Source organism: Doryrhamphus excisus, linkage group LG3, assembly GCF_037039965.1.
Source record: "Doryrhamphus excisus strain RoL-2023G ecotype Guam linkage group LG3, RoL_Dexc_Guam_v1.1, whole genome shotgun sequence".
In the NCBI taxonomy this organism is placed as follows: Eukaryota; Metazoa; Chordata; class Actinopteri; order Syngnathiformes; family Syngnathidae; genus Doryrhamphus; species Doryrhamphus excisus.
Window position 1 is genome coordinate 13,871,087 of NC_136359.1, and position 14,435 is coordinate 13,885,521.

The 14,435-nt window shown below is 41.4% G+C and overlaps 1 protein-coding gene across 6 annotated transcripts in view; it reads left to right on the forward strand.

The window, feature by feature from the left end:
- The window catches only part of LOC131127638 (multiple C2 and transmembrane domain-containing protein 1-like), a 91,141-nt gene that overhangs the window by 55,947 nt on the left and 20,759 nt on the right, over nucleotides 1–14,435 (forward strand). For all 6 annotated transcript variants that reach the window (XR_009129539.2, XM_078789686.1, XM_058069710.2 and 3 more), the window contains 2 exons: nucleotides 2,041–2,157; nucleotides 11,314–11,370. Coding sequence is in view for 5 of the 6 variants with exons in the window: in XM_078789686.1 (XP_078645812.1) it covers nucleotides 2,041–2,157; nucleotides 11,314–11,370 (174 nt within the window). In the remaining variant the exon portion in view is untranslated. The remainder of the gene's footprint in view (nucleotides 1–2,040; nucleotides 2,158–11,313; nucleotides 11,371–14,435) is intronic.

A 14,435-nucleotide genomic window follows, 5' to 3' on the forward strand; every position in this document is an offset into this window, starting at 1 on the left:
CTCCCTCGTCCCCAGGCGAAGAGCCTGCAATGTGGTGTAGGAAGCGATGGGGGGTGGCTGTGATGGACCAGTCTTGCAGGAAAGGTCCAGGCACTGCAGGGCCCCTGTTACCAAGCCGGGGGGCACAGAGATGGGGCAGGGCCGTCCTCTGCTGAGCCCGGGTGTCTGGTTCCTCCAGCTGCCAGTCAAAATGTGGCCCTCAGCTACTATAGCCGAATGAAAGAGGAATGAAGGGGCGACAACAGGTTAACAGCCTAAAGCAAATTGAAAAGAAGCTGACTTTTTTATGTACACTACATATAAAAGAGGTTTTTAAGACAGTCACACTTTGAGGAAAAACTCTGAGAATTGTACTAATGTATTACATTCATGGTGCTATTGTTTATTGCTGTATTTTTTTAACATGAAAATTGCATGTCTGTTATTATATCTTTATTTATAGTTTAACAGGTTTTTTAAAATGTTTATTTTAGTGTGTGTCGGCAGCTCATTTGCACAGTGTGTACACGTGTATTCATTCATGTTATAGATCTCGTTGTGATGATTTGTAGGAAATTGAAAAATTGCATCATGTTTGCTTTGCACATGTCGTGTGCGTGTGTGCGAGTGTGTGTGTGTCTGTGTGTGATTTTCTCTGGCCGAGCTGAGCTGAATTACTTTGAAGGATAAAAACATTAATTATTCAAAATTATTTTTTTGGTTTGCTTCTTTTAGGAATGAGCCTATCCTATTGTGTTCGACACACAGCTTTTGGGATACAGTATTTGCTTACTCGATGTCCGTATTTTGTATTTATTTATGAAAAATACATTATTTACATTATTTGTGACCATATTTGAAATAGTGACATTTTAAATTCATGTTTATCTTGTGACACACACACACAATGTACATATACACAGCTTAATTTTACATGAATTAAAACTTTTTCCTCCCCAACTTAATAGTTTCCAAACTTTTGTGTGTGATGAAGTGATAAGATAAGTTATTGTTCATATATTGAGATGCATGTGTTGTTTATGTGTGGGTGGGTGCATAGGATATGATGTACTGACGGATGACCGTGTGAGTGTGTGTGGTTTCATGGTTTAGCTCTCATCCGACTCCTTCTATTTTAACAGATCAACATGCACACACTCTTTTTTTTTGAGCTCCATATTCATAATAACTGTTGTTGTTGGTTCATGATTTTAAAGTCTTTAAATTTCCGGACCGTAATATCAAGTTCTCTGGAAATTATGTAATGTAAAATATGTTTTATTATTGTATTTTATATGTATGAGTATTTCCAGAAAATATCTCACTAGCGTCTGTTAAAATGTTTAAATTACTACAATGCCACCATAAAATAACCAGCCTCCATCATTTGCAATTTGTTTTTCCCACAGAGCATCATAAAAAGACTTGTCAAGGCCACCGTCCAGGCTTTTAGCAAAGGTTAATTTTCAGACGGTGCCGTACTTGTTTGTTGATGAGAGGGGAGGCACTGAGGTTGTGATTTTGGCAGCCGGGTGCAGAGGAGGTTAGAGTGGAGCCATACAAGTCTTAGTTAGGCTATTGGGGCTTAGAGTGACAAGGTTAGGGACTCAGGGTGTGGTCGGTGTGAGGTCAGATGTTGGGTTTTCAGGGGTTTGGCGTGGAAGGGTCAGCTCTGATGCTGTGTGGTAGGAACGATACATGACCTCAACCCCTGGGATGATTGACATGAAGGAAAGAGGCTCTTGACGGCTTGTACTCATCTCCAACGTCCTCCTCCTCCTCTGCTTAAGGCCTAAAGGAGTTTCGAGGGTCAGGGTGCTGAACCCCTTCTCAGCGCCACCTGGTCTGTACCTTTGTTAACAGCACCATCTTATTTTTACGCATTGCACCATGACGGGATATGATTCTGCATATGAATATGTGCCGCCTCCAATCACATATGGTCGGCATGCATTGTCAGGCGATTGCCTCATGATGGTTGAACCTAAACATTCTTTGCTGCTTTGTTCTTCATTCTCACTTTCCTCTCATGATCATTGTGTCCTTTCGTTCTTGTTTCAGCTCTTTGTGGTCGTCGTCTGGAACTTTGAACTCTATATGATACCACTGGCTTTGTTGCTACCCCTGGCCTGGAACTACATCCTCATCACATCGGGCAAGGATACGAGGCAAGATGTGGTGAGTGTAAGCTTTCGCGATATCCCTCCGCCTTTCTTTTATTCCACTGTAAAAAGCCTCTGTAGAGCACACAATGCTCCGTTAAAAGTGTGACGCTATTATTTTATGGGGACATTGTGCTCACAATGTTATCACTTTTAAGTATACTTGTACGAGATTACATTTATTTCAACTGTATTAACCATTTTGCATAGCCAGAATAGACGTAGAGATCATTCAAAAGACAACAAAGTGCACTCTCATTTAAAGCATACTTTTGGATTAAAAATGCAGCCGTAAAATATATGCAAATCTATAATTTAGAGAAATAAATATGCATATTATATTTTAGGACATGAAAAAAAAAACAACGTCTTCCCCTTGAGCTGCTTTCCCACTGCAATCTCTCTCACATTTCACATATTGCCACCTTTGAGGCAAAGAAAAGGAAGAAATAATAGGCAGTCACCTTCAGCTGCGTTACGCCATTTTACCTGGTGGTAGACTTATTTCATTCATTTATTTTTATCTCCTATACCAATTAAATAATGTCAAAGCAATGTCACGGGAAACAGACATGTTTTAATCATGGCCAGGCAATTTTGGAGAGAGCAGAGAGTGAAAACGAGAACGAGAGAGCATAGACTATACTGAGAAAGCGTGAACAATGAAGTGATTAATTTTAATAAGTAACTTCTCCTAGTCTGACTTGGAAATAAGCAGCTAAAAGACCTGATATTCACTGTCTCTCTTCTTTCTATATGTGTGTATTTATTACTTTTTAAACAATATTTGACCAATTTTACACTTTTTAATTGTTATGAAGCCACTCAGATTGTATTACTCCACATTATAAAGCACCTATGATAAATATAACAAACAGCAGAACTTAGAATTGAACTAATTTCTGTATTTATTTATCTGAAAGATCAACAATTAAAATCCTATTCAATTCATCCGTTTACATTAGTTTGCTTCTTGTTGTTTAAAACAAATGTTCGCCAACTCCCTACATGAATGACATTCATTGTGGAAAATAATGACTTACCTGTAGATGGCGACATTGCTTGACAAAAGAAACTCAAGATATTGCAAGCCAAAAATCCAACATGATTGTTCTCTCTACCTGCTGCTTCTATTTATGCAGCTCTAATGATACTCCTCTTTCATGCCCTTCCTAATTAAAACGAGACAACAGAGCTTATATATTCTTCTACTTTGCCACTTACTTCATGTACGAGTAAGTAGACGCAACTCCCACTTACTGCAGAATGGTTTTTCACTCCTCTCTAGAAGGGGACCATTGTGCCTCAAGTGCTACATGAATTAACATCACGTTGATACTGTTGGAGTTTGGCAAATGCCCCTTAATACCGCCATTGTTTTCTCTTTATTTTTATATCCTGACCGATTTTATATTCTTTCATTGATGATGTCAGTATTAAATACAAGTGAGAGCCAAATACATGCATAATATGTAACATACGATACAGTAAGCTGTATCATGCATTGCACACGTGTGTCCCATGAGTGCTGTCCCTGTTTGTTCTCAACTGTGAGAGTATATGACATGCGTTCTTTGCTTCCTCTCCTGGTCCCCCTGGCGCCCGCCTTTTGAGTCTTTACCAAGCTCAAGTCATGGTTCTATACTTGGCAGAGAAAAGAAAACAAGAGGAAGAAGCTTTGTAATTATTTAAAACAGTACACCAAATGAGAGTCCCGAGTGGAGCTTGGGTCAGAGTCCACAGCGCTGGTGTTTTCTAAAAGTCTGGGGTGGGGTGTGGGGTAATGCCAGGGCAATCTCACACAGAGCGAGAGGGAGAAAACAAAAATGTATACATTGGATCATGGCCTTCTTAATCAGCTGAAGGGCCTTGATTCATCTGATGGGTTCAATGTGAGAAGCCCTCTTCTATTTTGCACCACAACACGGCCTGTAGCTCTTCCTCTTACATATAAACAAACACTATGTTCTCTGCATGCTGTAATTCACCACTCAGGGTCACTGCCTGTTGTGTGCCTACATGCTGCTCTGCAAACAGATTTCAGATCAGCACTTCTTACCCTCGCCCCAACCTTGACCGGTACCTGCTAAGCAGTTGCAGCCCCCTCAGAACAGTGAGTAAAGGAGGTGATGCACCAGCAAGGTCACTGACCTCCTCTGTTATCATGTCCCACTCTTGACCTGTGAACCCTGACTCACCTGACCTGCATGTCTTGCTTTAACGTGCCCTCGGAAACAAACAACTAACTAAAGGAGAGGAGGACCTTTTATGGCATCTTGCAAAGTATGAGCAGCACTCATACCTCTATTATTATAGGAGTCCCATAATTAATGAAATGACCTTCTCCCTTCTCCATTAACTTTGAAACTGGACTGGTTTATATTCCATCCCAAACATGTTGTACAAAAAACTGCCAGTAGGCTGGACATGTTTAACAAGAAAACAGTCAGCACTGTAGAAAGGCTGTGAAGAGCTTGTGCATTCGCAGGCATGTACAGTCAATTGAGGGGTGTCCTAACTTTTGTCACTCTGGATGGATGGACAAAAATTACCTCGAGTTCTCTGGTTGTCTAAATGTCTCAATGCATTACTTCATATAGCGCTCTCTGTAGTTATACTTCCTCTGATGAGCATACACTAGAAATGCCTTCTAGATGTTCTGTTGGGCTAGAAAAGCCCATAGCAGATGTTATAAAGGTGTTAATTGCTGCGCAGACATTCGTGGAGGGCACCCACCAAACGCGCTGATGTCTTTTTCTACCAGAAGATGACGGGCAATTAGGTCTCGTCACACTGAAGGACTTTCCTCTTCATCCTATGCTGCAGACCATGGCATGGATTTAACCATTGAATCTGGCAACCCATTACAAAGGAGAAGATTTAAATAGCCTGAAGATACTTCATTTTTATAGATACAGTGTCTCTTAACTGCATATTAGACTTAACCTTCAACCGATTTACATTCATAATTGAAATAAATAATTAAACGCATTTGCGTCTGTCATGATGGCTTTGCATCGATTCCGCACAGCTATACTTTTATACAGTTTTATTATTTACTTTCCTGACAGCGGTGTATTGTTCATTTCCTAGTCAGTAATAATGTCTAGCTGTATTTGAACACTGTATCATCGCATAGCATCGGGAACAAGACTTCATAGACATTTTTATCTATTCTATTTTCACCCCGAGCCTTCATCTCAGGAAAAACCCAGCGTCTCTAAACACACCGTGCCTTGACACCTGCCCTCATTAAGAGCCCTGCACAACACAGGTATAAAAAGTAAATATTATAAGAAAGCTGTGAGGGGAAAAAAGAGGAAGCACCCTATTAGACCGCTAGAAAGTCACACATCCACTTTCCTGCATAGAAACTCTGAAAAGTAAAGGAGAAAGTAGACAAGAAGGATGGAGTGGGAGCAGGAGACAGAAGAAGAGGCTTTGGGAGAGATGGGGCAACAGAGGAAGAGGTGGAGGAAAGAGGAGCTGTGCTTCTCAGTGCAGAGCCAGACATGGCACTTGGTGACAGGTGACAAAATCAAAAGGTCATGTCACTTTTAACTGGGAGCGCCTGTGCCCCACTGATTTCCCTCGTGCCACCCTGACACCGCCACGCTCATCTGTGCTCATCTGGTTGCCTCTCTCTCCCTCTCCTGTGCTCTGCTAAACTGGCAGAGAGGATGGCAGGCAGAAAGACAGAAGACGAGCAGAGTTTGAAGCGGGACGGGAGCACCGGGAGCATCAGGAACGCCACTGCCGAATCCTCCCAGCATCCTGTTTCATCATGTCTGCGTGTCGCTTTCTCTTAGTTTGCATCCATTTGTCTTGAATACCTTCATCACCTTTGTGACTGCCTATGCTCTTTGCTAACAACACCCGCCGCTCACGTTGTCTGCCTCACGTCTAGTTGTTGTTGTTTTTGAAGGTTCACTAAGCCTGTTGTCAAGTTGTTCACTTTAGACTTTGGGCTTGAAACCTACAGAAGGTGGGTGCTTGTGCGGTGTATTTTACATACAGTATGTATTGTGGCTATGTTTCCACCAAGCGGTACAATTCACTTCAGCTTGCAGCTTTGCAGCTTTGCTTGGAATGGCACTGCAAACATGATTTGGCTTGTGTGGTTTGTAGGCGGAATTTGGAAAACGTCAGCTACTCAAATAGAGTGACATCACACCAGCAAATGCCAGCAAATGCAGCAAAGCGCAACAGGGGATAGCAGTGAGGACGTCTAACATGTTGTACTGTATGTGTCCTTTTTTATAAGAATATCACATATCATATATATATATATATATATATATATATATATATATATATATATATACATATATATATATATATATATATATACACATATATATGTATATATATATCTAAACCTGATACCATAACACTGTATTTGGCACCCCGACAGAGAGGTACCAAAAATCTGGAAAAATTGCATATCATACTGCCAAGTGGAAATGGGCTACTATAATAGTCATTCTGTTGACAAGCAAAGGGCCAGCAAATAAGCAATGATAAATATGGCTTACATTGAGTTTCTGCATTGGAAAAAAACACATAATTTTCTAATAATGACAGATCCTTGTGTTGTGTTCATTAATATGGAGCCAAACTTCTCACCCCACCCCCCCATCTTCTAGCTCCAGCGGCACAGGGGCCTCACCCCAATCTAGCTCCCTGCTGCGTAACTCTGGCTCGGGCACTGCAGATGGAAAAGACCCCCCCCCCCCCCCCTCTGAGGGCTGTGCCTCTGACAGCTTGTGAAGGGCCCACATGGGTCAGCCAAGCCCAGCCAGCAGCCCCTTATCACACTCACAGCCGTCCCTCAGTCGGCACAAAGTGTGGCATAGGCATTATGCGCACCCAGACAGCCATGCACACATGCCGCTACACTGAACAATGCATACCAAGTAGGGCCTTGAGATCCCTCAGCCAGCAAGTCAGCCCAACCTCAGCAGCTGCAGAGGTTAACCCCCCTCCTAATGTATCAAAGGAGAGCAGCAGAGAGATAGATGGAGGGATGGAAGCATTGGCGAAAAAAGGAGGAGAAAGTATATCTTCATGTTCACTGGAATGTCTGCCCAGGCATCAATTCCCCCTGCGGCTGTCATTGGCAAGGTTAGGCTGGGAGATAGTGGAACTCTTTGCTTCGTCAGACAGAAGAGGGGAAACAAGAGAAAAAAATACTGTAGCATCCAGTTTATAATCCGGTTTATTTCTACATACATGTATGTGTTTATGAATACATGCCATCATACATATTATGCAGATACCCTTAAAGTTTTATTTTCATTAGACAAATGTCTAATGAATGGCTAATTAGTGGTGAATTCCCATATGTGCCCCTAATAAGACATTTTGCTTGATGGTGGCCATCAACCAATCTAGGTCAAATTTTACAAATGTGCTTGTCAGTCCTCTATAGGTGTGTACCAAACAGTGTAGAGTGCATCAAGCTGTGGGAGAAATTTCAAATCTTGGGTTTAATAACAGCATCACAATGTAGTGTATTTGTCAGAAAAAATATTAGCACATTGCAAAGTTTTTAATGGGTTAGAATGAGGGGCAGTCCAGTTCCTTCACACTAAACTCTTTCTACCATTGTGTCATACTTTTATACACCTTGGTTTTTTGCAAAAAGGCACAAAAACAGTTGAAAGCATAGAATTATGCAAAAGGTCCAGTTGTGAAATGAATAATTAGATTTGAGGGATAAAAGTAAGACGTCTGGACTTATCCATGATTGACTGAATAGTTGATTTAGAGATATACACTCCAGACCAGTTGGAATTTACATTTTGCACTGTTGGATCTTAAGGAGGTTCTAAGTAGAGCTTCAGAATGTTAAACTGATATGGTTCGGACATGTCCAAAGGAGACATAGTGAATATATTGGTAGAAGGATGCTGTGTTTAGAGCTGCCAGGTAGGAGGTGTAGAGGAAGACCAAAGGGGAGGTTTATGGATGTAGTGAAGGAGGACATGAGGGTAGTTGGTGTGAGAGAGACAGATGCAGAAGACTGGAGATTGGATGGACAAGATTGATTTGCTGTGGCGACCCCTGAAGGGAAAAGCCGAAAGAGAAAGAAGAAGAGGCTGTTGATCAAAAGTTTAAGGCAATAGCTCAAAAACCTCAAAAACTCCCTTAAAATAGATATACAATTTTCATAAAAGGCCTCAGTAATGAGTAGCTGAGTAGGATTCTTGTTATTCACCTCAAAATTGGTTTGGGCATGCTTGATGCCAGTGTTTCCAGGAGGCGAGTGGGAATGTTGCTCGAGGTGGTGAAGATGGCTTCCCAGGGATCATCCACTGTCTGGAACTGATGTCCATTTTGTAAACTCCCCTTGCCATCCATGGCCAAATGTTCTCAATTGAATTTAGATCAGGGGAACACACAGGGTAGTCCAAAGAGATGAGGAATTCCAGCCATCTGCCATTTGACGCCCCTGCACAACCTGAAGCACTCCAGGTCATGATGACCCTTCTCTCGCAGATGTGGTCTGATGGTTATTGGACTGCACTCGGCACCATGACCAACCTTCATTAGGGCCGGGGCTGGTCCTAAGTGTTGACGGACAGCCAATCAGATCAAATTTTGGGGGTCTACCACTTGACTTTCTTTTCCCACAACCCTCAGATTCTTTGAAGAGGTTTAACATGCGTCTAACCTCAGCAGCAATGGCAAACAATCTAACTGCATTCAAAGAGAGAAAGCTTTTTTGCCTTTGCCACCAAGAGAACATATCAATATGAATACCTGACAGAAAATAACACATTTTTGCAAAGATTTAGGCTTGATCAGCTTATGGGCAGCCTATTTTACTCTTCTTTTTAAAGAAGAACCTATTTAAGATCACACTTGAAAATGTAATTTTCAATGAAGTGTAAGTCTGCAGGACAACTCTGAACAACATAGTGGAGATAGATCGTCTACAGAGATGGGAGACAATGTTTCACAAAATGTAATTCTTGCAAATCATTGTTTTTAGTCTGAGCCACTAAGGCAAAACAAATGTATTCCTACACTATATACTTTCACAGCTCTCAATGTCATCGTGTGTGCGTATATTCTTCGTGTATGCTCTATATTATCACCATCTTTGTATGAATTTATGGGGCACAGTGTAATCGCTATGCGCACCCTGCATCATCCCTTTATTATTTGAATAGGGTTGAATTTGTTAATCTCCACCTCTGTCTATATTGAATTCACCGGAGCAGCTCTGCAGGCAATGTTAGCTCTCTATGATCCCGTTGACGCTTCAAGCTTTGATGCTACCGTGCTGTAATGATAGTAATTCAAACAACATGATAATGGTGGTGGGGATAAGCAGGCAAATCGTATCATACTGTATAGCAAACAGGTCTCAGAAAGAGTGAAGGAGTGAGGCAAATACAGAGAAAGGCAGATATTTGGAATTCATGGGCGCTACAGAGGTAATTTATGTTCCCCCTTAGTGAGACAGTAGCTTCAACGTGTGCGTTTAGCCGTGGCAATCTTCAGGGCAGATGACATGTTTCGTGCCTTTTTATTTATTAATTTTACACTGTGTCTCATCGCAGGAAACATGACGTCTCTCTGTAACCAGAGGCGGTGGAGGAGCAAGCAGAGCGGAGAAGCAGAAGGAGAAAAACGACTCTATCATTCTGTCTGTCTCTCTAGGTCATGCTTCTCCAGCTCGCTCACGCTCATTCTTTTTGTTCAAAGTTTGGCGTGTGTGCCAGGCGTGCCCCACTAAAGCCTCTGTGTGGAGGAATCCATTATGTTTGTATTTTGGCACGGATGAAAGGATTTGGGTGGAACCGTGATGACTTTATAAACAGTTATAGCTCATTTGTTTGAGGAGCCAGAAGGCTTTCATATTACAATATCTCTTCGACAATTTCTTGCCTCAGCTGAGAGCAAGACTTCCCGCTCTGGTGTTTATATAACATAGTGGTGAATCGACTCTGTATCATTTGTCGAAGAGGTGACAGCATCACTGTGAAGTGGGTATTATCCGTTACTATACAGTTTCAATAAGGAGTGCCATTCATACAGCGCCTCACTTTGCCCCGCTAACTGGGAGTTATTGATAGAGCACATACACGCACATACGCCGGTACACGGCGCACTATTGACTCTACCCGATGCTGTTCTGAACTCCTCTTTGTTTGTGTGGGAAGCTGCATTTACATAAGAGGCTTATGTCAGCTGCCACATAGTTTTCGCACTTATTTCAATGAAAAACAAAAAGGACAAAAGCTATTGTCCCTTTAAGTCATGATTTTTGGATTTCTCCAAGCTGAGTGTATGTGTACGTCTCTCTTGACACTGTTTGAGGGCTTGTGTGGGGGCGGTGAGGCCAGTCAAAAGCTTTGATGGGGTTTCAGGCGTTCAACGCGGTGTGACAATTAAAGCAGAGGGGGTGGCAGCTCATATGCTTGTTTGTTGACTAAATTGGTAGCAATTACACAACCTGGTACTTTTGATGCATGATGGATAGATGATTGACAGGGGCAGTGACTAAATGAGGCACTGAGAGAAATGTTCAGTCACCAAAGATGTTGTGTAATGTAGATATTGTGAGTTTTAATGCAGTTTGTTTGCCAAGGAGCATACATACACATACGACTGTTACAACAGAACATTGTGGAGGCCATTTTCTTTAATCAATGACCCGGTTAAGTGCAGAAGAGTATTGGACAACCTTATATTTATATGCATTGTATTTGATGAGGTTGGTGATAGATGCAAAGAGTGCAGAGGTTAAAAGAAGAGCCCTGCAGTTTCTTCCTGCTGAATGTTGGTTGAATGGCTTTGTGCATTGTGATTTGAGCGAATGAATAGATGTTAATCCTCGGCACATTGAAATCCTGCACCAGAGACTTTTGCTTACATTGCCACAAGTGTCAACATCTTAGAACAATAGAATGTTTCTAAAATTAAATTGTAATTCAAGACATTTTGAAGCTTGTAACAACACGCACACAAACAATTGGTTCAGTTGGGCTGTATCTGCTTGCTCCCTGTATTCATTAAAAGACTGTTGCCAGACAAAATCATCACCAATCATCATTAATTTGCCTTATAAACCGGCTCTACCGATGACAATTCTGTGTTATCTAATGTTTATCGACCCTGCAGTTGCAGTATTTTATTCTTTTTTTTCTTTTTCTACCAGCAAGCAATGGAGGACCTGCTAGAAGATGAAGATGAAGATTTTGACAAAGATGACAAGGTAATTATCTTGTGTCAGGGACGCACTGACACACACAAACACACACGCACGTCTTTGTTGTGTCATTGACAGGAACCCCAAACAGAAGTTCTTATTCGTTGCTTCAGGCGCAAACACACACACACACACACACACACAACCTTTTTGGCAGATTTCTCACCTTTTCTTCTTTTGTGCTGTACTTTGCTATGGTCCAGCATACCTTTTTCTCCCCTGAATTTAACAGGTTGGCAGAATTACATTACTGCCGTCATGCTTCGGTGCTGTTTCCTGAGAACATGTACCCATATAAAGAGCTTAGTTGGCTATTTAGGCCCATTCACTGCCCCTTTATGTCGCAATAAAACAGCATCTGGGCTTGTCCAGACACTATCAGGTAACAACAGGTGGCTGCTTTACTGCCTCTGCTCGTTTACACTGCAGGAACAGCTACTGAAACAAATGCCACTGGATATGTTACTGTACTTAGTAATTGGAAATTGAAATGGTAAAGCAGCTGGGTTTCCATCCATCGGATTCTGGTGTGGAGACACATTTCAACTTGATAAAATAGGGACGCCTGATTGAAATATATAAATTTAATGTTTCAAGTTTGTGGGGGAAAAAAAGGCTGTGAAGTGAAATTGCACTAGCTGTTAGTTGATGCCTTAAAGCTGCACTGCAGCGATAGAAAGGTTAGTAGGCTAAGATGTGGTAATTTGCATGGTCCGATTTGGTAATCTTTTTGGGGGAAGAAAACTCTGGAGGTTTGCAATGGTAATTGTAAAGCCCTTTGACCAAGCAATTTGATATCTGGAAATGATTTTGCCCTGAGGATATTCTGTATGCTAAATTTACTTTGAAAATCCCAACGCCTGCCCGAAACAGCCTTGTATTTGAAGGGTTGTAAGTTCAAGTTGGCAGCAAAAGGGTTAAAAAAACACAGCACAGATGGTCAAATATTCATCCCAGCAATAAGTCAAGCAATCAGTCAGCCAAGATGCCAATTGACTGAGGAGGATCTGTGAGCATTACGTCCTCTCCCAGCAAAATTCCATGCTTGTGAAGATCCAAGGCTAAAAAAAAGGCAGTGGGTGGGGGGGGGGACTGATTGAAGAAATGACCACGACAAAACTCGTAAAGTCGTCTTTATGACTCTCTACCATCAGTGCATTTCCAAGCTCCTCTCAAGTAAAAAATGACAAATACAAGCATATGAAAAGCTACAGATGATATGAAATACATTGGAATCTTTCATATTGAAATGAGGTCCAGTAGCAGCAGCAGCTTGTGCGGCCTCCCTCACATTTGGTGCCAAACTGATTATTCCACAGGCCGTGCTCTCTGTGCTCACAGGGGGCTGGGATGCCGGATAGCAGAGCAACCACAAAAGCTACAATTTATCAACTCAGGCTTCATACATTTTGATCTATTGCTCCCTTCAACTGTTAACATTTCATTTGAGCTGTAGGGAAGTTTAAAGAGGGGGTATTTTTCTTTTTCTCCCACTCTCTCGCTGTCTAAACCGTCCATCGATTGTCCCCCTTCCCTGCATGTTTTTGCTTTCATCCTGACAAATAGTCTCGCTCTCCTTTACTGTGACTCTCTCACCTGGTTAAGTGGCGAACAAATAGAATTTCAAGACTTGACAAATTTGTCTTTTACATTGAATATGATTTTTTTTTAGCTACAGCTTCAGAATGTTTGACTCATGTAGAAAAAGAGGCCTCTTTTTATGGTGCAGCTGATGGGGGACTGAGTGGGGAATAGCGAGAGCGGAAAAAAAAAAAGATTGATAAATGTGCCAAGGTCTCATTTTAATTGAACTTGAGGCACATGTTGCAAGTATGCACAATTCATTCCAGATGTTTACTCCAGCCTTGTGTATGGCTGGTTCCATTGCACCACAAGGCAGCTATTAGTTGGATAACCTTTGCTCCAGAGGCTAAATGGGGTATTACATGGCCAAAAAATGAAGCACCTGTTTTTCATTGCACAGAAGACCCCTTGCAACTTTTTTTTATTTTTTTGGCTTGGATCACCACATATGTTTTGACTGATATTGCAGGAGAAACATTTGAATTGTTTGTCCTTTGAGTGAGCACTGTTAAGAGTCACTTTATCTGAAGTGACTCTATTTATTCCAAGTTAATTATTCCTTAGAGTCAACTCTGCATACGTACAGCATGAATTTTGTTATTCTCTTAAATTATTTATATCAACAACCATTTCGTCAGGTGTTTAGTGTTCCTTCATTTATCGCGGGGCATAGGTTCTCAAAATAGCCTGCAGTAAGAGAAATCAAACCTACAGTCGGACATGGTGGTAGCAGCATCTTGGTCTGGGTCGTGCATGAGTGTCACCATCTTTGAAATGTTTTGAATGAAATGCTTTGCCGGGACAAAATGCATTATAGGAGAAAAATATATTATTTTAAACTCACATTGGTACTTGTCTTCTATATGTCTTAGCTACCTTTTGAGTGTTAACTTGCTGTGCGATGATGTTAGCATTGCAAGATGACGCCGTGAGTCAGACTATTATATTGATTAATGATCTCCTGCAATTTCCAATGAGTTGACAAGCTCGCCATGAGTGTGCTAGATTACATCATTGACACTTCACCGTGAGCTGTACTCACTGTGTTGCCAACTATTTAGCTATTTACAATGTGTGTGCTTTACAAGCTGTACACTATGATATGTTTTATATATATATAGTATTTCTGTAGTATTCTCCCTTGAGAAGATATTTAGAAAATGGTTGCTGAAACGTGATTTACAGTGTTCCCTTTATTGCTGGGGATATGTTCCCACACTTTTTTTTAGACAGGCATTAATATGTTCTCACATTTCACACTCAAGAACGTTAATGATTAACTACAAGGTTGGACACAAGAAATTATTAAGTGACTCACCCGTGTTTCACTCCTCTGACCGTGCCGCGTAATCTTCTTGGGGCCGTTCTGCTGTACTGTAGCGTTTTTGTATCCTTACTAAAACATATTGCTTCTATTGTTGTATTTATTCCTTCCTTCCTCCTTCTGTAATGGCGCCCTACAGCTGCAAGTTCTTCATCTGCCTCTT